This window comes from Trichosurus vulpecula, chromosome 1, assembly GCF_011100635.1.
Source record: "Trichosurus vulpecula isolate mTriVul1 chromosome 1, mTriVul1.pri, whole genome shotgun sequence".
Taxonomy (NCBI): domain Eukaryota; kingdom Metazoa; phylum Chordata; class Mammalia; order Diprotodontia; family Phalangeridae; genus Trichosurus; species Trichosurus vulpecula.
In genome coordinates this window covers 260,038,022-260,060,434 of record NC_050573.1, presented here as the reverse complement: position 1 = coordinate 260,060,434, position 22,413 = coordinate 260,038,022, and the positions used below count along the sequence as shown (strand labels likewise).

At 36.9% G+C, this 22,413-nt stretch overlaps 1 protein-coding gene across 1 annotated transcript in view; it reads right to left on the bottom strand.

Annotated features, from left to right (window-relative positions):
* Positions 1-22,413, bottom strand: part of UBE2V2 (ubiquitin conjugating enzyme E2 V2) — a 56,944-nt gene that overhangs the window by 9,718 nt on the left and 24,813 nt on the right. Inside the window, exon 2 of the mRNA XM_036761044.1 lies at positions 5,927-6,075. Coding sequence (XP_036616939.1) covers positions 5,927-6,075 — 149 coding nt within the window. The remainder of the gene's footprint in view (positions 1-5,926; positions 6,076-22,413) is intronic.

Below are 22,413 nucleotides of genomic sequence, written 5' to 3'. Positions count from 1 at the left end.
AATTTCCACAGTTAAAATTATCAATGTAATAATAAGCAAACAAGAGAGTAACTGTCTTATAAGTTACAGTCAAAAACAAAAGAAATTCTAGAAGCAACTCTTCCTCTTACTCCAAAAAAATGTTAATTTAGTATCAATAATACTCTTTAAAACAAGGTTCAAAGAAACTAAAGATAAAATTCATCATTTTGCTACAAAAATCAGACCTGTTTAGTCTCACATGAAATACTGAAACTTCCACTATCAAAGGCTTCATGCATGAAAGAACTGAATGAAGATGCCAATTATGGTATAGTGAAAAGAGCATTGACCTTTTAGTCATAGTTTAAGTCACAGTTTAAGTATTGGCTGGACACTTATTGAGTGACCCTATCCTAGGTTAAGTCACAGCCTCTGTGAGCTTCAGTTTCTTTCTTTGTCAAAGTGGGATAAGAAGACCTAGACTATACCCCTCACAGGTCAGATATGGCATAAGTATTTTGTAAAATTTGAAGTATTATGTAAATATGAGCTATTTTTATTATATACTGATGAGGGTTATATACATATGCAACCTGCCCTTTAAGAATCCAGGGAAAATGAACTGCTGGGGAGGGGTGGGGGGGTGCCTCACTGGAACAAATCCTACCACATAAAATTACACAATGGGGCCTCTAAACACTAAAACATTGATTCCCAATCTCATGGTAGTAGTTACATTATCAGCATCCATTCCAGAGTGGTCTACATGAACATTATGTATTGCAGAAATCTAGTTGTTTCTCATGACCATAACTAGAGGTACCACGAAAAAATGGCAATTAGCAACACCTTTCCTACGATATACCAAATTATGAATTATATTTATAACACACATTAAAAGAGGCTTTAATTTTTTGCTTCAAAGTTTCCATAGTAATCCCTTTAATCCCATGTTATCCCATGCGTAACACTCCTCAAATCAATATTTATGGGTTCCAGCCATATATTTTGAGATTAAAAAAAAGCAAGTTTATTTGGGAAACCCTGATCTTACAGAAACAACTTGAATAGTCACATATCATATTTTCAGCCACATCTATTCAAACATATACATTAACAACTTTTCACAATACAGGATCAAAATTACTTCATGTTCCTTTTCATATTTATATTGGTATATGCATTCAGCTTGTTTTACTAAAATTACCTATTTGCACTTAAGAGACATAAATGCAAGATTTATCACTACTTAATATTTCTTTAATAATTAATGTTGCTGGTGTACCATTTTTCTAAATTATTCATGACTTAGCTATCCAGCTCAAAAACTTTTCTATGTTATATTCTTCCTTGTGACTTAAATTTGGACCAATTAACGACCTGCAGATAAACCATTAGAAGAAAATATGTGGAGGGTAGCATATATGTTTTGTACAGAAAAGGTAGATATATAGGCATGTACAGAATTTTAAGAAAAATACTTTCATACATTGGAAAAGTCAAGAAGCATGATATGAAGAATTAAACAAGAATTACTGCTAAGCCACTGTGAAATAGAGACAGTAAAGTATTATATGAATATATGGACACATGGATGGAAGGATGGATGATGGATGGGCAGAGAGAGAATAAGGAAGGAAGGAAACAAGAACAGACAAGGTGAGAAATGGCTATAAAGCAGAAAAGTAGATAACAGTGGAGTACCTTAGAAAATTATATGGAACAGAGAGCATCACAAGTTTAACATCCCTTAGACACACAAGCAGTCCACAACTCATGAATGTTTCTTTAGGAACACCTACCCCACTATCCTGGTTATTTTCCTTCCCCTTGCCCCACTTTCCCTGTCCTCATCCACAGAGCTGCTTCTGTCCTCCTGTCTTTTACCCCACATACATTCCCCCTGAAATGGAGAATACTACCTTGTCTCCTACTACCCCTCCTCCATTAATGCTAACCTTGCCCCAACATTTTCACCATCCTCTAATTAGAATCAATCCTTTCCCAATGAACCTTACCACTAGAACAGATTCTGTATATTTGCTCCTTTTCACTTTCCCAACCCCCAGTATCTTACGTTTACCTGTAATGTTTGCTGTCCCTCCACTTCAGGCCATGGATGCTATCATCCCTGCCACTCCTTGCTTTCACCTGGCTCTGGAACCAATGCAATCTGCTATCCTTTCCCTCACCCTTTCTCCTGTCCTATTTAGTCCGTCCCCTTCCTGTTCAGGCAATCACAGAACACTCAGCCATCCCCCAACCATGGGATTTAATCTTAGTTGTTTGAAGCTAAGAGAATTTCTTTCAACACCAAGAAGAAAATGGTAAAAATCCATACTTTCAATGCCAAAGTTACAGGAAAAGAAGATGTAATCCTGATACTCCAGGTTTGGAAGCCTAAATACACTGAATATACCAATGTAAACATTGTTCTAAGTGGTGTCTGGATTCTTGAGTACTATTTGGCAATCTAGTACTTAAGTGGTAATCTAGTTGAATTAGGGGTAAAACAAGCTTGCACAAACACACACAAAAAGCAGAGCAGAAGAAGAATGAGTCAAAGATAGAAACATAAAGGATATCTGAAGAGCAAGAGCACCAAAAATTATGAAAACTCCCTGGAAGGAAAGAGAAAGAACGGAAGAATAATATAAACTAAGTCAGGGATTAAGGAGAAGAGAACCCTCTATGTATGCCTATTTCACAAAATACCAGCTTGGAAGAGGGAAAGGGTAGAAACTCATGGAGTATGGTCATGCCATTTAACTTACCTGACAAAAAAAGAATAAAAAATTAGGTTTTACATATACATTCATTTTCTGGTTCCCAAGTATGCATTTTTTAAAATTCAGCACACTTACTTGAAATAATAATAGCTCACATCTATAGAATGCTTTTAATATTTTGTGAAAGGCTTAAGAGACAACAGCATGCATTTTTTAAAAAGTGGTAATGAGGTAACAAACTAATTTTGGAACATCACTGATACAATTTAGATATTTGGAAGTCAATTTATTATAATTCTTCACAAACCTCAGAGTATGAGAAACAAAGAGTGGGAATAAAGGCACTGTGGCATATCTTTTGCCTTCTTCAAAATGTGATTTCCTCAACGTGGGTAACTCCCTCTCCGAAAGTAAATCACAACCCATGCACACTTTTATAGACAGTCTCATGAGTTGTGACCAAAAAAAATTCATCACCTGGTGGCCAGGCTTTTGGTGATGAGCCTCTCTCCGCACCAAGCGAGGCTGGTCCTCAGGCGACAGTCCGTCGCCGGGCCCACACTCACAGCCTTTCCAGTTTGGTAGAACCTGCCAGAGCTTGCACTCCATTGGCATCTTTGATTAATCTGATACTTATTTTGACCATAATTCAAACACTGCAGCTTTCCCTGATGCCTAAAAGAACCAAGAGCAAAATAAATGGATTTTATCCTGATGGCAGTAGGTTGTCATAGGAGAGTGAGAATATTATATGAGTGGGGGTGGGGGTGGGGAGTGAAGCAATAAATCTGGAGTCTGAGGACTCCGATACAAATCCCAGCTCTGCTACTTACTAGCTATGCAAATAGGCCTTAGTTTCCTCAACTGTAAAATGATGAGATTGGACTAGATAATTTCTAAGGCTTTTTCCAATTCTAATTCCTCCTCCTAAGTTACACAAATGTTAATTGATTTGAACCCACAGGAACGATGGAAGAGTACTAGAACCAGTGGATTTAGCAAAATGAAGCAAAATATTTCAAAATGTTACTTCTAGTGGATTTAACTGTAAATATCTTTTATATTTAACTAGCATTAACTAGGAAATTAATTTCATACTAATTCAATTATGAACTAAAGCAAGTGTCCAAAGTCAATACAACAAAGTCAATATGCGCTAAACACGTACTGTGTAAGGCAAAGTTGATAAAGAAACATGAAAAATAATACTCCCTGCTAGAGCTTATATGTGATTTTTCTTAACACCTATTGTGGAATTTTTTTAAAAAAACTGACATGCACAAGCACAGCAAAATAAAAACTGACCAATAACAAAATATTCCTTCCATGAAATAAACATTGTTATTTACTCTATCTTAGTTTCCTCGTGAATACTGTGTTAATAGGCAAAATAGCTAAAATATACTTCGGTATGCTAGATTATGATTTATTTCTTAAAAGGACCTGTAATCTTACTGATGCAATAGTCCAACATAAACTGCAAGCTATCCATTCCCTTTTATCCTATGTGACTTTTGTCCTATCCTTCAATAAATTCTCAACAGCAGTTCTGCCCAACTTGCTACTGATAGTGAGCTCTCTTGATACTGCATGAATAAACACCCAATAGAACACATGGCCTGTCCAACAATTATTCCTCTGTCCTCCTTTATTGATTGCAGATTTTTCTGATGACATTCTTTACGGAACTTCTCTCATGTGCCTCTCTACTGTCCTTTGAATGACTCTCAACTTAAAACTCTTTAGAAACTGTGGCATTAAAAAGATGACTCTCTATTTCAGAAAGAAACTTGGAGTCATTTTAAGTGTGTAATTTCCCAAGAGTAATCTAGTCCACTTTTCATTGTTCCATTTAATTTTAAACCCAGCTTACCCATGAACAGTGTCTCAGATACACGTAGTGAATGATAAACTCTACAGATTGTTCATCCAACTGCATAGCACAACCTGGCATCTTCATTCACTTTGTTTTTTCTGTGTGCACAGTTAGGTCAAACTTTCATAAGTTAATTATGGATCTTATTTAAGTGGCTCTGCAATGTTCTGGGCTTGATAAAATCAGCACAACATCCTCAAAAAGGGACATAATAGGACCCTCACCAACTACAGGGAATCCCTCTTCCTTCTGAACGTCCCATCAAACCACCTTCATGATAGTGGCAAACAAGTTTAGCAAGTACACATTTTCCCTGTTATGCCTTGTTTGATGTAATAAGGCTTAACAAAATTCCTGGTACGTAGTAGGGTCTTACTAAATGCTTGTCCACTGACAATAACCAAAGGAAATGATAAGTTGTCCTATTGTTAGACTCTTCAAGGAATCTCTAGGATAGCAGGCATAGAAGTTGATAGTTATAAATGGTCCTTCTCAGACATCTATTTTTTGATAAGGTCTGCTTTTTTCCAAGCCTTTGTTCTCCTACCCTCTTTCAGTATATGCGTAGTCTAGGCCAGATACTCTTCTTTAATAAAATTTGTATTTCTTCATGGTGAACTGTAATTTTAAGAATCTATACATGATGGTTCCACTATCAGGGATTAGTGTATATACACAGAGTTGTATTAGTAGCCTGATAATGTAGCAACCACTGTGTAAAAAAGAAAATTTACTTTCAGTACACCCATGATTTCATCAATGTAGAAAGGTCCCCAGGGAGGAATTTCTTCTATCAATGCAGAACAGTACTTCTCTGAGTTACAACCTCATAGAAACTGCTTGAGGCATGGAGATGTTAAGTGACTTTTCCAGGGTCACACAGTCAGTATATGTAAGAGGAAGAAGTTTTACCTAAGTTTTAGAGAATTCAAGGCCAGCTTTCCTATCCACTAATACCATGCCCCTCTTGATACCACAATAAGTAAAGGAAAAGTCTGAATCAGTATTGAATTTATCAAACCAAAGAGAATTTTCATAGCTTTCAAAAAATGACTAACCCTCATTGAGGGAATTCCTTGAAATGAGAAATGCTGCTTCAATCCAGGAAAAAAAACCCTACAAATTAAATAAGAGTTGATAACCTTGAAAGAAACATAATTTACTATGCAATATGACTGAAATAGTGGCAAATAATCTCAAGTACCTTTTTATTACAAATGAATCTGCAAATCTAGATTAAATATAAGTAGGAAACATTTTTAAATTATGGTTAATAGTGATCATTTCTTATACTAACATTTTTCAACGAGTCATTTATTAGTTAAGATCAGTATTAACAGAAAAAACTTGGGAGACTGACCCTTGGTGGCCCAATAATCATGCCTGTCCACCTTGTAAGTGTCATATCTTCATCATCTTCAAGTCCCCAGCTAACTGTACCATCGCCTACTCCTTTTTGGCCTTCTTCAAGTTCTTCTAACAAGCGAAAATTACGTGGAACTTTAACTCCTACACAAAGGAAATGGAAATGTAAAAAGCTCACAATTATTGAATATCCACATACATTCCAATTTAACTTTTGGTGAGTGAAACAATCGTCATACTTTTTAAAATAATGAAAGTTTAAATTCTTTTCCAAGGAAAGAAAAAATTCTTGCAATTGCTCATAAATGCTATAGAAAGGACCATATTGACTATTACTTATATGCTTTTTAATTTCCTAGCTATTATATCCTAGTTACAGACTGTGGAGTAATATATTAATAGTCCTTTTCCCCAAACAATGTAGGTCTGAAAACACCATAAAGCAGATTACCATAAATTGGACTGTATTTTCCCAATAGGAAGAATTATCACAATCAGGGGATGTATTCATGACCTAGTATTCTATATCAAACAAATCTTAAGTATGACCAATAAAATATCAAAGAAAAAATTTCTACAATTTAAAATAGTAAAATTATATTCCAAGTTCCAAGTGTTTTCTTGGCAAAGATACTGGAGTGGTTTGCCATTTCCTTCTCCAGTTCATTTTACAGATGAATAAACTGAAGCAGACAGGGTTAAGTGACTTGCCCAGGGTCAGATTTGAACTCAAGAGGAAGAGTCTTCTTGATTCCAGGGGCAGGGCACTCTATCCAATATGCCACCTAGCTGTTCCATGTATTAGAATACCCCTCCCCCCATAATTAATGTACTATTAGTACAAAGAAATACTGCAACTCTAGGTTATTATAAATTTTATCTAAAATTGACATGCTGCTTTGAAAAAATTTAATTATTAATACAATTCACCTGAATTGCTCAGGAATCTTATTTTATTTTACTTTCATAGCAACTTTATGAGCAAAAGTGGATACATTTTACAAAAACAAAGGTTCAGAAGGGTTGAACTGCGATGTGGAAGTTGGCTTCGCCTTATTCTTTATAGTTCCAGAAGGCAGATTTTATATCAATTGATAGAAATCATGAGGCAGACCGCAGCTCAACCAAAGGGAGAGCTCTCACAACTGTCAAAAATTGAATGGACTACCTTTTGTGATAGGTAGTTAGATGGTCACTAGATATTTTAACAGAGCACAAATGAGGGTTGGATATTGTACAGGGTACTGCTCTAACAGGTGGGCAGCAGGACAAGATCCATCTAACTCTAGAAATCTATGATAAAAGGCACAAGAGAATGAAACATGAGGATGGACCTGCAGGACAAACTGCTTTACAATAAACTCTCAGCTATCCAGTAGATTCAGAATGAAGGTTTTTTGGTTTATCAAAGCTTTAAAATATACCAAAATTTCTTGAGCAGCATTTTATAAAATCTTAGAAATCCAAAGTAGCATACAGTATTTCCCCTGCCAAAAAAAAAAACAAAACCAAAAACATTTCACCAACAAATGAGTACACTGAAAACCCACTTACTTTACTGTGTTGTTCATGTGGATAAATTTAGAAGATGAAAGCAAAACCAAAGGTTTGTTCAAAATTATGTGGTCAAAAAGTTGGCTTTTTATTGTTGTTGTTCCATCATTTCAGCTATGTCTGTCTCTCTCTGATCCCATTTTGGGGTTTTCTTAGCAAAGATACTGGAGTGGTTTGCTATTTCCTTCTCCAGTTCATTTTACAGATGAGGAAAATGAGGAAAACAGGGATTAAACGACTTGCCCAGGATCACATAGCCAGCGTCAGATTTGAATTCATGAAGATGAGTCTTTCTGATTCCAAGCCCAGTGCTCTATCAAAGTGTGCTACTTTAGTACCCCACCCCACCCCCAATAACCAGTTGATTATAAGGCTACTTCAGAAGCATATAAACAAAAATAACCTGTGTCCATTTTCAGCTTTTATCTTTGGTTTATTTATTATGGCCATTATGGATAAACACGTAGAATCAGGAACCAATTAATTCATGAAATTCACGAAAACAGCACTAAGCACCCATTATACCCCAGACACAGTACTAGATAATGGAGATACAAATACAAAAGTAAGACAAATCCTGTCCTCAAGGAGCTTCCATTCTAATGGATGAGGGGAACAGGTGTCATCAAGAAGCTTTGTCACCAGCTACCCACTTCCAGATCACAGATCCAGGGCAGAGTGAAGAAAAGACCTGTGCCCAGAAGTGGCATTCCAGGGCAGGGAACTGTGGCCATCCGACGGTGGTGTATCTAGAGAGGAGCAAGTCCAGAAGCAAGTAACAACAGTAGTACAGATCAGACCCCACAGGGCCCCTCTTCTACTTTCTAGTCCAGTCTGAAGCCTTCAAAGGAAAAGCCAGGGTAGGAATACCAGACCAAATGGGAACCTACAATTTTGTACCTCTGAACCACGAGAACTTCCCAGCTAGTTCACAATAGATGAATCCAGCAGCAACCTACTCTTGCACAGACAGACCAAAAATTAGGTCAAAACTTTACAGAGCTGGGAGGGGAAGGGGTAGAGGTAGGGGTGGCAGAGGTGTAGCAATCACATTTTGGATCAGACTATTTTGGGATCACTGAAAGCTTCCAAGTGCCCAACCTGCCCTCAGATCCTAGAATAGCACAACACCCCAAGAAACAAGCACCAGCCCAGATATTCCCTCCTCAAGTATGAAGAGTCCGGCTTTAATTTCAAGTTGGAAGTCAGGAAGGAGTCTGGAAGAATGAGAAAATGAAAAAAGAATCCCATCATAAAATGCTATTATGCTGACATATATGCTTAAGACACAAACTCAGAAGAGATTCCAGAACATCTACAAGGAAAGCCTCAGAGAAGAATACAGCTTGGGCACAAATTCAATTAGAATTCCTACAAGAGATGAAGCAAGAGTTTAAAAAATAACTTTAAAATGTTTTTACAAAAGAAATGAGAACCTATGAAAAAATTTGGAAAAGAAATGAAGAATTATGGAAGAATTGGAATAAGAATTAACAGTTTGGCACAAGAGGTACAAATCAACTTCCTGAAACAAACTTCCTGAAAATCATAATGCACCAAATAAAAGCCAATGATTGTATGAGACAACAAGAAATATTAAAGCAAATTCAACAGACAAAACATAGAAGAAAATATATCTCACAGCAAAAATAACTCTCCAGGAAAAGAGATCAAGGATCAAAAATTTACAAATCATTGGACCACCTGAAAGTCTTAACCAAAAGAGCCTAGTCAACATATTTCAAGAAATCTTAAAAAGAAAACTGTGCGAATCTCTTAGAACCAGAGGATAAAGTGGAAACAGAAAGAATCTTTTGGTCATGTCCCAAAAGAAACCCCAAAATAAAAACTCTCAGAAATAGTATAGCCAAAATCTAGAGCTTCCAGGTAAAAGAAAAGAAAAGAATTCTGGATACAGTCCACATCCAAAAAGAAATAATTCAAGTACCTAGGAACCAGGGTTAATATCATGCATGATTTAATAGCTGCCACTATAAAGAGGAAAGCTTCGAATATCATATTCTGGAAGGCAAAGGATATAAACATGTGATCAAGAATAACTTACCCAGCAAAACTAAGTACATCTTTCATCTACACTACCTACTGTCCTCAGACACTGCCACCTCTCTGGTGCAGGCCCTCATCATTTTATACTTGTGCGATTGCAATAACCTGTTGGTTGCTTTTCCTGCCTTAAATCTCTTCCCACTACAGTTTTATCTTCCAGTCAGCCATCAAACTGATCTTCCTAAAGCTTAAGTCTGACCATGTCACTCAATGTCTAGTATATAGTTGGCAAGTAATAAATGCTTATCACCTGCCTGTCCCTATTCATTAAACTTCAGTAATTCCCTATCCCCCTGAGATCAAAACTAAAATCCTTTTTGGTTTTTCAAGCCCTTCATAACCTGATGCCTTCCTATCTTTTCTATCTTCTTACACCTTAACTCCCCACCTTCCTCCAGCATTCTGCAATCCAGTGACATTGACCTAGTTGGTGTTCCTTGACACCCCATCTCCCAGCTCTATGGATTTTCGGTGACTGTCCTCCATGCCTAGAATTTTCTCCCTTATTTCCCGTGCTTCCAAGTCCCAGCTAAAATTTTACCTTCTATAAGAAGCCTTTCCAGAGTCCTCTTAATGCTAGTGTCTTCCCTCTGTTGAATATCTCCAATTTATCTTTTCTATATCTTGTTTGTATATAGTTGTTTGCACATTGTCTTCCACATTATGAATATAACCTCCTAGAGAGCAAGGACTTATATTTTTGTCCTTTGTATCCCTACAGCTTAACAGTTCCTGGCACATAATAGGCACTTAGTAAGTGCTTTGCAGACTTGACTTGATAACGCACTTTTGTTTCCCTCATCAGAATATTATGCTAAATTGAAAAGTTTTCGCATAAACAAAGCCAATGCAACAAAGATTAGGAGGGAAGCAGAAAATTGGGAGAAAATCTTTACAACCAATGTCTCTGATAAAGGCCTCATATCTAAGATATACAGGGAACTGAGTCAAATTTATAGGAATAAAAGCCATTCCCCAATTGAAAAATGGTCAAAGGATATGAACAGGCAGTTTTCAGAGTTAGAAATTAAAGATATCTATGGGCATATGAAAAAATGCTCTAAATCATGACTGATGAGAGAAATGCAAATCGAAACAACTCTTAGGTACCACATATCTCCTGTCAGATTGACTAACATGACAAAACAGGAAAATGATAAATGTGGGAGAGGATGTGGGAAAATTGGAACATTAATACATTGTTGGGGGAGTTGTGAACAGATCCAGCCATTTTGGAGAGCGATTTGGAACTATGCCCAAAGGGCTATAAAAATGTGCATACCCTTTGACCCAGCAATATCACTCCTAGGACGGTATCCCAAAGAGATCACACAAGTGAGGAAGGGATCTGTATGTACAAAAATATTTATAGCTGCTCTTTTTGTGGTGGCAAAAAATTGGAAATTAAGGGGATGCCCCTCAATTGGGGAATGGCTGAACAAGCTATGGTATATCAATGTAATGGATTACTGAGCTATAAGAAATGGGGAAGATACGGACTTCATAATAACCTGGAAAAACCTACATGATCTGATGCTGAGAGACAGGAGCAGAACCAGGAGGACATTATACACAGCCACAGACATATTGATTCTGTGATGACTAACTTTGATAGACTTGGCTCTCCTCAGCAATACAAGGCTCAAAGACAGCTCCAAAGGACTCATGATGGAAAAAGTGAGCTACATCCAGAGAAAGAACTGTGGAGTCTGAACGCAGATTGAGGCAAACTATTCGCTCTTTTATTTCCTCTTGTTTTTGGTTTTATTTCTTCTCTCTCATGATTCATTACATTGGTCATAATTCTTCTTTGCAACTTGACTATTATGTAAATAAGTTTAATGCGAAGGTCTATGTAGAATCTATATCGGACTGCATGCAGTCTTGGGGGGCAGGGGGGAGGAGAGGGAAGGGAAGAAAATTTGAAACTCAAGAACATATATAACTAAGTGTTGTAAACTACAAATAAAAAAATCTAATTAAAAAAAGAATATAGGCTCTTTGCAAGCAGGGACTGTTCCATCCTTTGTACAAGTATCCCCAGCTCCTAGCACAGGGGTGGGGAACCATGTGGCCCTCTAGGTCCTCAAATGCGGCCCTTTGATTGAATCCAAACTTCACAGAACATTTGTCCACACACAAGACCTAGCACAATGCCCTGAAATTAGCAGGCATTAAATAAATATCTGTTGAATGAGTGAACATCCAACACCACTAACATTAAAACTACAAATGTCTTCATTTAGTCAAACGCAGAGGGTTGTCACAAACAGGGAAGGCTAAAATTATTCAATAAATAATATATTGTTTTTATTCTGATGAGGTGAAAATTTGAGAAAAAGTTTGAAAAAGGAGATTCTACATGGAGATTCTAATGGAATCTATACAAATTGATGAGATCACCAATGATCAAAGTACAGTAAGATATGAATACAGTGATATTAATTCATTACATTAAATCAGTTATGCTAAGCAAGATCTGCACAAAATGACTAGTACACATTATATTAGCATGTGATTCAATATTTCATTATAATTTGAATCTTTTTAGCTGCAATTACAAAATACTACAAATAAGTATAATTCAGACTAGCTATACAAAAGAGTAAAATATTCAAAATAACAGATATAAAAAGCTTCTTTAAAAAGGAAAAAAAAAGAGTCTATAGGAATACAAAACAAGTTTGGGCTTTCAGCCAATCATGATTTTGCCAAATAAAGTCTAATTAAAGTCAACAAATATTGATTAAGCACCAACTATGTGCAGAATATTAGTAATAGCTAAGCCCAATCCCACATAGCACATACCCTCTAGTAAGAACAAAAGAGGTGTATAAATAACTAGAATAAAAATTATACATAAATGAACCAAAGAGAAATCTAGAATTGCTTTTTTCTCCCAGTGCTAGATTGACAAAATTAAAGAAGAATTTCAGGTTTACTGGGAAGCTAACAAGTTAAACAAGGATATGACTATGGTATTTAATTATCAAAACATCCTTTCCCTACCAGTTGCTAGATTGAGAAATATAAGAAGAATTTCAGGTTTATTGGGAAGTTAACAGTTTCAGGTTTACTGGAAAGTTAACAAGTTAAATGAGGCTATGGCTATGGTATTTAATTATCAAAACATCCTTGCCCCACCATGTTCCCTGTTACTGTATAAAACAACACCCTCCTCCCAGTTCCTTAGGCCTCATCCTGCATTCCTCAAAAATCTCTCAATCCTTGTCAGCCAAATCCTGTAATATCACCTGTGAAAGGTCTCTTGAATGTGCTCACTTCTCTCCTCTGACACTGCCACCCCCACGCTAGTAAAGGCCTTGTCACCTCATATCTTGATTATTGCAATAGCCTGCTGGTGAGTCTGCCTGCCTCAAGTCTCTCTCCACTCCAAACCATCCTCCATTCAGCAGCTCAAGTGATTTGCCTAAAATGGCAGGTCCAGTCATATCACCTCTTTCCTACTCAAACTCTAGTGGCTTCCTATTACCACCAAGAACATGTACAAAATGATCAGTTCTGCTTTCAAAGCCCTTTATGGCCTACCTCCCTCCTACCTTTCCAGTCTTCTTGCACCTTACTCCCCTCTAAACACATAGTCCTCAAACCAGTGACATTGTCTTCCTGGCTGGTCCAGGAACAAGACACTCCATTTCTCAGCTGTGGGCATTTTGTTTGGATGTCCCCCCATGCCTGGAACACTCTCCCTCCTCCACTCTGTTACTGACTTCCCTGACTTCCTTTAAGTCCACCTAAAATCCCTACAGGAAGCCTTCTCCAACCCCTCTTAAGTCCAGTGCCTTGCTCCTGTTGATGGTTTATTTATCAAATATGTGTACGTACTGAAAGCGATTTTTACTAATGCGAATTTGCCTCTATTTAGCCTATGTAAAAATAATACCTTTACAAATCATATATTGTACTAGACATATTAAATACTGTACCAAGATAATAAACAGAATTATGAAAGGTAAAGTTAATGATAGAAAGTATGCACAGTATCACAGTAAAATTAACATAGGTGTGCAATATGTTGTCTTTTCCCCATCCACAGCACCTAAACTCTTTTCATAAAGTTATTGAGAGATGTTTGGACAGTGGCTCTCTTTTTTTCCTCATATATCTGAAGAGAGCAAGCAGTTATTCTCAGTTACTCTTTGAACTTTTAAAAATCTTGAAGTATTTGGATCCATCTTTTCAATATGAGAAAAAATTTCACTCAAGTGATGAAATGCTTCTGCCAATCTCCGTTTCAAAGCTTCCCTTTCTTCTGCAATTTGCAGCTAACAGTCAATCAGATCCTCAATCAACAGTTCTTCTCCAAGAGACTCAATCAGCTCCTTCACATCATTCTCATCTACTACAAGCTCCAATTCTTGTGCTAATTTTACAATCTAGTTATTCACTTCTTGTAATTCACTTCAGTGCTCTGTTAAATCCGTGAAAACTGGAATGAGCTACAGGCACACTTTTTTCCAAACTCTCGTCACACGTTTCTATTACATCTTCCCATACCCTAGCAATATTCCGGATTGCATGGTAAATATTGTAGGACTTCTAGAAATTTCTCAATGTCAAGTACTTATCTGCATCCAAAGCTGTATAGGTTATAATGATGAGGTAGTGTTAGGGGGGGAAGGTGGACCACTTTTACATTATCATTAAAATTATCCAGATAGGGAGGGTGACCTGGAGCATTACCCAAAATAAGTAGAATCTTAAAAGGAATATTATTATCATTACAAAACTTCTCAACTTTGGAAATGAAGCAGTATGTATTTTTCAAAGATGATAAGGGTTATCCATGCCTTACATGTAGCAAAATAATGCACAGGTAGATTGTTGCCTTTGCTGAATCCTTTCAATGCTCTGGGATTTTCTGAGTGTTACACAAGAACAAGTTTTAATTTTCAAGTCCCAAATGCATTCCTTCCAAGCAGAAGAGTAACTCTATTCTAAAAGATTTATGAAGCCACAGTTTTTTTTCCTTCAATAAGATGTAGGTTTGAGATGGCTTCTTTGATAAAATAATCTGGCTTAGTCAACACTAAAGATTTGCTTCTTTGCTGCTTCAGTATCTTGCACTAGCAGCCTCCCCTGACACTTGGACATCATGAAATCTGTGTGATTTAACAATCAAGCAAACAACCACTACTTGCTGTAAATACCTGTGTCCTTCAGGGTATTTTACCTTTAAATCTTCAAAAGAGGCTTTGCGTCTGGGCTTGAATTGTCATCAAACTTAAAGGTATATTCTTCTGAGTCTGGTCTTCTATCTGCATAGTTAATAGTTTCTCCATCTTTAGAATAGCACCTTCTCTTCATTTCCATAGAGAAGCAGACATCATAGCACAGTATCACTCCATGTCTGCAGACACCAGGTACTGACTTAGAGATGCCTCTCAGCTTCTCACCACCATTTACGCTGTCCACATCATACAAAATTTTACATCATTTTATCATACAATGTCTGCTTTGTGTAAGGAATTTTTGTAATTTTTTTGAAATGCAGATTTCTTTCAGAATTCTTTATGTAATAAGTCAAATTTGTGTAATGCATACATATATAAAGTCAGAACTGTCTGTATACAAAGATGGTAATTAATGGGGGGGAGATTTCACTAAAATATATTTGTACCAGAACTATATGTAATAGCAAAAAAAAATTGAAAATCTAGGTCTGCACTGATAGGGAATGAACAAAATAAGGTATACTCATGGTAATTTTTGCACCAAATAAATAAATATGAAGAAATTAAAGAAATACCAGGAGATAATATAAAATCTTTAGTTTCCACTGACAAAATCGGATCTTCAGCAGAAAGAGGAAATGCATGCAAGATAATATATTTCTTCTGTTATTTATCAATTAACCCCTATCTGAAAGATGTATATATTAGGGTCAACAACTAATAACAAAAGAAATGTAATTATACTTTTATTTATATATGGGAATACCTGTAATTGTCGATGAAAACTAAAGTAATTTTACATCAAAAACAATGTATTGCAAAGGACTAAACACAATTCCCAAAAATGTAGTCTGACCAGGGCAGAACAGAATTGACTATTAATTACCTTCCTCAATCTGGACACTAGATCCGTTTTAACAACCTAATATCACATTACTTTTTGCAGATACCATTTCACACTGGTGATTCATCAAGGATATGAGTGAGACCACTGAAAATCCGGGAGTCCTTTACTCAAAAACTATCAGTCATCTAGGCACAAATAAAATTAATGCAACAAGGATAAAAAGGGAAGCAACTGGCTGGGGGGAAAAAATCGTTGTACCAAACATCGCTGATAAAAATCTAATGTCCAAGATAAATAGGCAACTATAGGAATATATGACCAAAAGTCATTCCCTAATAGATAATAGATTCCCTAAATGATAAAAGTTCCACCAAGAACTGTAAATTCCTAACAGTCACGAGAACATGCTAAGTCAATAGTAATAAAAGAAACACAAATTAAAATATATTGAGGGGAAACTCTGGTTTCACTTGACATCTAGCAAATTGGCAGATGACAAAAAAGAGGAATGACCAATGTCCGAGGGATTGTAGAACAATAGGCACACTAACATCTGCAGGAGGTGCTTTAAATTGATCCAATCATTTAAGGATACCAATGTGGAATTATGTAAAAACATATAGCGATAAAATTATCCATACCCTTTTAACCCAACAATTCCACCGCTAGCTACATACCCCAAGAAGACCAATGACAAAAAGAAAAGACCTAAAAATATCACAATATTTATAAGCAGCTCTTTATATGGTAACAAAGAACTTCAAACGAAGTTTGCAAAATAGCTGGAGAACAGCTAAACAAGTTATGGTTTGTGAGTGTAATGGAATATTACTGTTGTAAGACATAATGACTATAATGACTGAGCACTGGAAAATATGAAATTTTGCTAAGCGATGTAAGTAAAACAATATACACAGTGACTGCTGAGGAAGAGAAATTTTGTAGTCTGTGTTCTCAGCACCAGCCTGCCAGAGCCTGGTGTAATAATTATGTATAATAATTACCAATTAATCAGAATACTCAACTAAGAACACTTCATTTCTTTCTTTCTTCTTTTTAATATTTTATTCCCCCCCAATTACATAATAAAACAATTTTTAAACTTTTTTCAAAATTTTGAGTTCCAAACTTTCTCTCACTCCTTCCCCTCTCCCTCACTGAGACAGTAAGCAGATAGAGGTTATACATGTACAGTCATATAAAAGATTTCCATTAGTCTTTTTGTACAAGATAACTCAAATTAACAGAAAATAATAAATAAAAGTGAAAATAGCATGCTTCCAATCTGTATTCAAACAATATCAGTTCCTTCTCTGGAGGCAGATAGTATGCTTCATCATGAGTCCTTTGGGATTTTCTTGGATCATAGTATTGCTGAGAATAGCTAAGTCATTCACAGTTCATCATACAATATGCTCTTACTATGTACAATGTTCTCCTGGTTCTGTTCACTTCACTTTGTATCAGTTCATGTAAGTCTTGCCAGGTTTTTCTGAAATCATCCTGCTTGTCATTTCTTATAAGCACAGTAATATGCCTTCATAATCATATACCACAGCTTGTTTAGCCATTCCCCAATTGATGATCCTCCCTTCGATTTCCAATTCTTAGCCACCACAGAGAGAGGAGCGATAAATGTTTTTGTACAAATAAGTCCTTTTCCCTTTTGATATCTTTGGGATATAGACCATCTAGCGGTGGTATTGCTGGGTCAAAGTGGGTGTACAGTTTTACAGCCCTTTGGGCATAGTTCCAAATTGCTCTCCCAAATGGTTGGATCAGTTCACAGCTCCACCAACTATGCATTAGGGCACACTTCGTTTCTTAACCATTAGATTAAATGCGGTTTAGCTTTAAATATGTCACAATAGGGCACTAACTATTTGCAGTTCAGTTGGCAGCTGAACCAATCTTTCTAGCTAGTTGGTAGAAGAACCAATCAATCCCTAATTGCTGGAGAGCATATGACAGAGAGCATCTAAACTTGAAGTCAAGAAGACCTGGATTCAAATCTCATTTCAGACCTTACTGTGTAACCCTGGCCAAGTCACTTAACCTCCCCTCTGTGGCTGCTTTCCTCATCAGAAGGTAACTGTACTTGATCTCTAAGGTTCCTTCTCGCTTTAAATGTGTGATCCTATAACCTCTGATCCTCAAGCAACTGTTAGATATAATAATACTAATTATAACAAACTGCAACTTTAAAATGAAAAAGACAGAGGAAAACTACTTAAGTATAATCACCAAGTCAGATGCCATAGAAAATACATACAATGTAGGAGGATGCTATACTTTCAGAAAACAAAATCTAAGGGACCAGTCATAAAACTCTACATATCAGATATCTACACAAATGCACAAAATATGGATGCATGAATTGAGAGCCTAAGGCAAAGAAACAAATTTGATCATACAGTATCAAAGGGATTAGGTGGGATGAAACCCATTACTGGAATACAATTCTGGACAGATATGCCTTGTAGCCAAGAAAAAAAAAAGATATATGATGTTTCTTTTTTGAAGGGGAGAAGTCAGGGTAATACTACATATTAAGAAAATATTCTAATATAAGGAAATTCAGGAATCAAAGTGGTAAAGTATGGTGAGGAATATCTGGATAAACGTAACAAAGGCAGAAGCAATATTGTCATGGGAGTATATGACAGACTACCTGGACAGAAAAAGGAAACAGATGAGTTCAGGAAATAGTTAACAAGCCTGGAAGAGGGGCATGATTACTCTAGTGACAAGAATCTTCAACTATCTAGACATGTGCTAGGGCTCTGTCAAGAGTGGTAATAAATTTCATGACTTGTTTTAATGATGGTTTCATCCTTAAGAAAAGCAATCTGTCTGTACATACTAGGGGTACATTTTCTTGGGTAGTTCTCTTTTTCTGTTCTGCTATGTGTGAAGAAATGCCCATTATGATTGGTGTTTGTTAAGTTCAAAATAGAAATAAAAACTAAAAAGTAAATGTTTAGAATGATTTCCTTCTTCAAAAGGCAGAATAATGCTTGAAGGGCTAAAGTTCAGAATAAACTGAGTTTACAAGGAACGTAGCTGTGGGGTGGGGTGGAGGGGATGGAGAGAAGAAGGGGTATCATATGGAAGAAATTCAATTCTATACAATAAGCATTTATTATTTAAGTGCCTACAAAGACAAAAATGGAAACAGATCCTATTCTAAAGAAGAGTCTGTTACATTCATTCTACTGAAGAACTTGTACACAGAGAAGTATATATTAAGTAAACACGAAAAAACTTGGGGATGAAAGAATGCTAACTAGGGAACCAGGAAAGCTCTTCAAACTGTCTTCTCTTAAACTGAGACTTAAAGTACCCTAAGAACGGAAAGAGGCGGAGGCAACAAGGGAGAATGTTCTAGGCACGTACAAAGGGACATAGGTGGGCAGAGGCAAGATGGTGGAATAGCAGAAGCTTAGCCAAGGTCTCCCCAACAACCCCTCCACAAAGCTCTAGAAAATGCACCAGACAGATTCCTGAATGGGAAATCCAAGGGAAAAAAATCACTATGAGTAATTTTTCCCAGCCTATGTCAAGACAGAGACAGAGGTTTGTGGTCACTGAGGGCAGTGTATTAGGAGGGCAGAGTTTATAATCTCAAAGAGGATCATAAACATGTCTGAAACGTTCGGAACCGCCGGATATAAGAAACTCTCAAAGTAGAAGGCAGAAGAATCAAAACATTTATTTAGGCTCCACAGTAACCAACCCATGAACCAGCAACCCCATTTTGATATATTGATCAAAAGCTTCCAGGCCCAATAAGTACGCCTTGAAAGAGTAACCAGGAGGCTACAGAGAAGCATGATTGCGTAAAGCAAAATCATGTTTCCCCCTCTATGGTAATAAGATTACCCACTGGACTGAAGTCTTTGTTCAGCTTCCTCCCGTAGGTCAGCTCTGCTACTCGCAGCTCCTGCTTCAGCTGTGGCTGTGGCTGTAACTGTAGCTGTAACTGTCGCTGTAACTGTCTCTGGCTCCAACCGGAAAAGGAAAAGAGGATCTTCAAGCTGTCCTCTCCCCTCTTATAGAGTTTTTGACATCATCAAGCACCGCCTGAACGACCAGGGCCGATTGGTTCTTGACTTGGCCCCTCCCCCTAGCGTAGCCGTTAACACCTCCCCTCAGCCAGCCCCATGACTCATCACACAGGAAGTTGTCTGCTTCCTGGAATGCTCTTTGGGCTTCCTGCCCCGGAAGAGCAAGCCACAGTGTCCAGAGGCTCAATGAGGTAAGCTGAGTCATTCAAAGAAAACAAAGGCCATTCTGGCTACACTCCACCCCTCACAATGTTCTAGGATGCACAATCCAATCATAATTCAAATTAAATTATATATCCTAGAACATTGTGATTCAATTATGCAGGAAACTAAAACATATCATTCACAATAAAGCAAAACATATCATTCAGTGACATTCCCAAATATTGGTTTATGATTCAAATCAGGGCAGGATCTAGCCAGGAATAGCTATGTCATAGCACAGGAACTGAAAGAAGACTGATGCTGAGTACCAAGGAAAGAAGAGCCACAAAGAGGGAAGTGACCTTATGCAAGGTATAAAAACTCTGTCACCATGATCCAGTTTCAGGTCACAGATCCGTGCTAGAGACTATGGAGAGGGCATTATTCTGTAAGTGGCACTCCACAATGAAAAGAGGTCATAGACCCTAGGCTGTGAACTGAGCAAGGAGAAAATTCAGAAGCTGTGTGGCTCTGAACCCAGAAGTAGGGTATGGTCTCAGCTCTAACCATCAGCCCAGTCTGAAACCTGTAGATGAAAAACCAGGTCAGACCAAAAGGAAACAAGCAGCTCTGTCACTCTGAACCAACAGAGTATTCCAGCTAGATAATAGTGACAAAGTCCAGCAATATCAGACTAGAATCATTCAAGGGCAAACCCATAGATGTGTTTTTCAGACCCAAACCCAGGCCAGGAATTGAAGAATTGAAACAAGAAGGGCCCTGTTAAGACTTTACCCTGAATCAGACCACTTAAGGAACACTGAACTCTTGCAGGTGCCCAACTCAAGCTGTCCCTGAGATCCTGGAAAAATACAATATTCAATACCCTAAAAAAGCATCAAGAGAACCAAAGGGCACACGAGCTCAACTCAGACAATCCCTCTAATACAAACTCAGCCCAGATAATCCCAGCCCTAACATAAAGTCCAAAGTCAAAAAGGAGGCTGGAAGAATGAGCAAGCAAAAGGAATCCCGCTACACAAAGCTATTAGGAAAAGGATGTTCAAAACACAAACTCAGAAGAAAATGACTTCAAAATATCTACATGTGAAGTCAGAGAAAAACACATCTTGGGCAAAATGACTAAAATTCCTAGAAGAGATAAAGCAAGAGTTAAAAGTAGAATTTAAAATTTTTTATTAGTTAAATGAAAGTAGTAGAGGAAAAACTAAAAAAGAAATGAGAGCTATAGATAAAAGAACTGGAATGAGAGGTACAAATCCTTATACATGCAAGAAACTCTGAAAATTAGAATACACCAAAGAGAAGCCAAGAAATATATTAAAATAAAGTCAAAAGACTGAAAAAAGAAAGAAATGTAACATAACAAATATAACAAAAATAACTGATATGTAAAAGAAATCAAGGACAGAATTTGACAAATATAAAAGAAATCAAGGACAGAATTTGACAATCATTAGACTACCTGAAAATCATGACCAAAGAGAGCCTAGAAATCAATAAAGAAACCATAAAAGAAAGCTGGCTATGTCTCTTAGAACTAAAAGGCAAAGCAGAAATAGAAGAAATCCACCTGTCACCTCCTGAAACCCCAAAATGAAAATCCCCAGAAATATTATACCCAAAATCTAAAGCTTACAGGTCAAAGAAAAAATTCTGCACATTCCATGCAGCCAGGAAGAAAGAAGCAAGGAGCCAGTGCGGAACACACACAGAGAACTCAGAACGTGATATTCCAAAAAGCAAAAAATATAGGCTTACAACCAAGAATAATTTGCCAAAAACAAACAAACAAACCCTGAGTAAAATGCTATAAAGGAACAAATGGACCTTAGATGAAATAGAGGACTTCCAGGCATTCCTCATGAAAAGATCAGAGTTGTATAGAAACTGTGACATACAAACACAGGAGTCAAGAGCAATATAAAAAAGTAAACATCAGGGGACAATTATCAAAGACAAGAATAAAATGCATACAATTCTAATATGGAGAATGGGTCACTTCAGAATTCTATTGTTATCAAGGGTCAAAAGAGAAAGTCTAATGAGACAGACGACCTGGAAGTGGTTCTGTTATGTCTAGATGATCCTGAGAGAATGAAAAATTAGAAGATAAATGCGGGAAGAGGGAAGGAAAAGAAAGATGGGGAAAATTATCTCACATAATCAGTGTGTAAGTAGAAGACTCTACAAACAAGGGGATACCCAGCAAGCACATGAATCTCACTCCTTTAAACTGTTTAAAAATTTTTTTTAAGGGAAGACTATGCAATGACTAACTTTGATAGACTTGGTTCTTTTCAGCAGTGCAATGATCTAAGACAGCTCCAAAAGACTCAGGATGGAAATCCACATACAGAGAAAGAACTGTGGAGTCTGAGTGCAGATTGAAGCACACTATTTTCTCTTTTTTTTTCCCCTTTCTCGTGGTGTTTCCCTTTTGTTCTGGATTATTCTTTCAGAATAGAAACACAGACTTATAAAATAATACGTATAAATAAACTGTACATAAATACAATTTATTCAACAGGAGAACACAGAGAAAAAAAGGATAAAAGGGGAAATGGGAGAGGGAAGATTAAGAAAG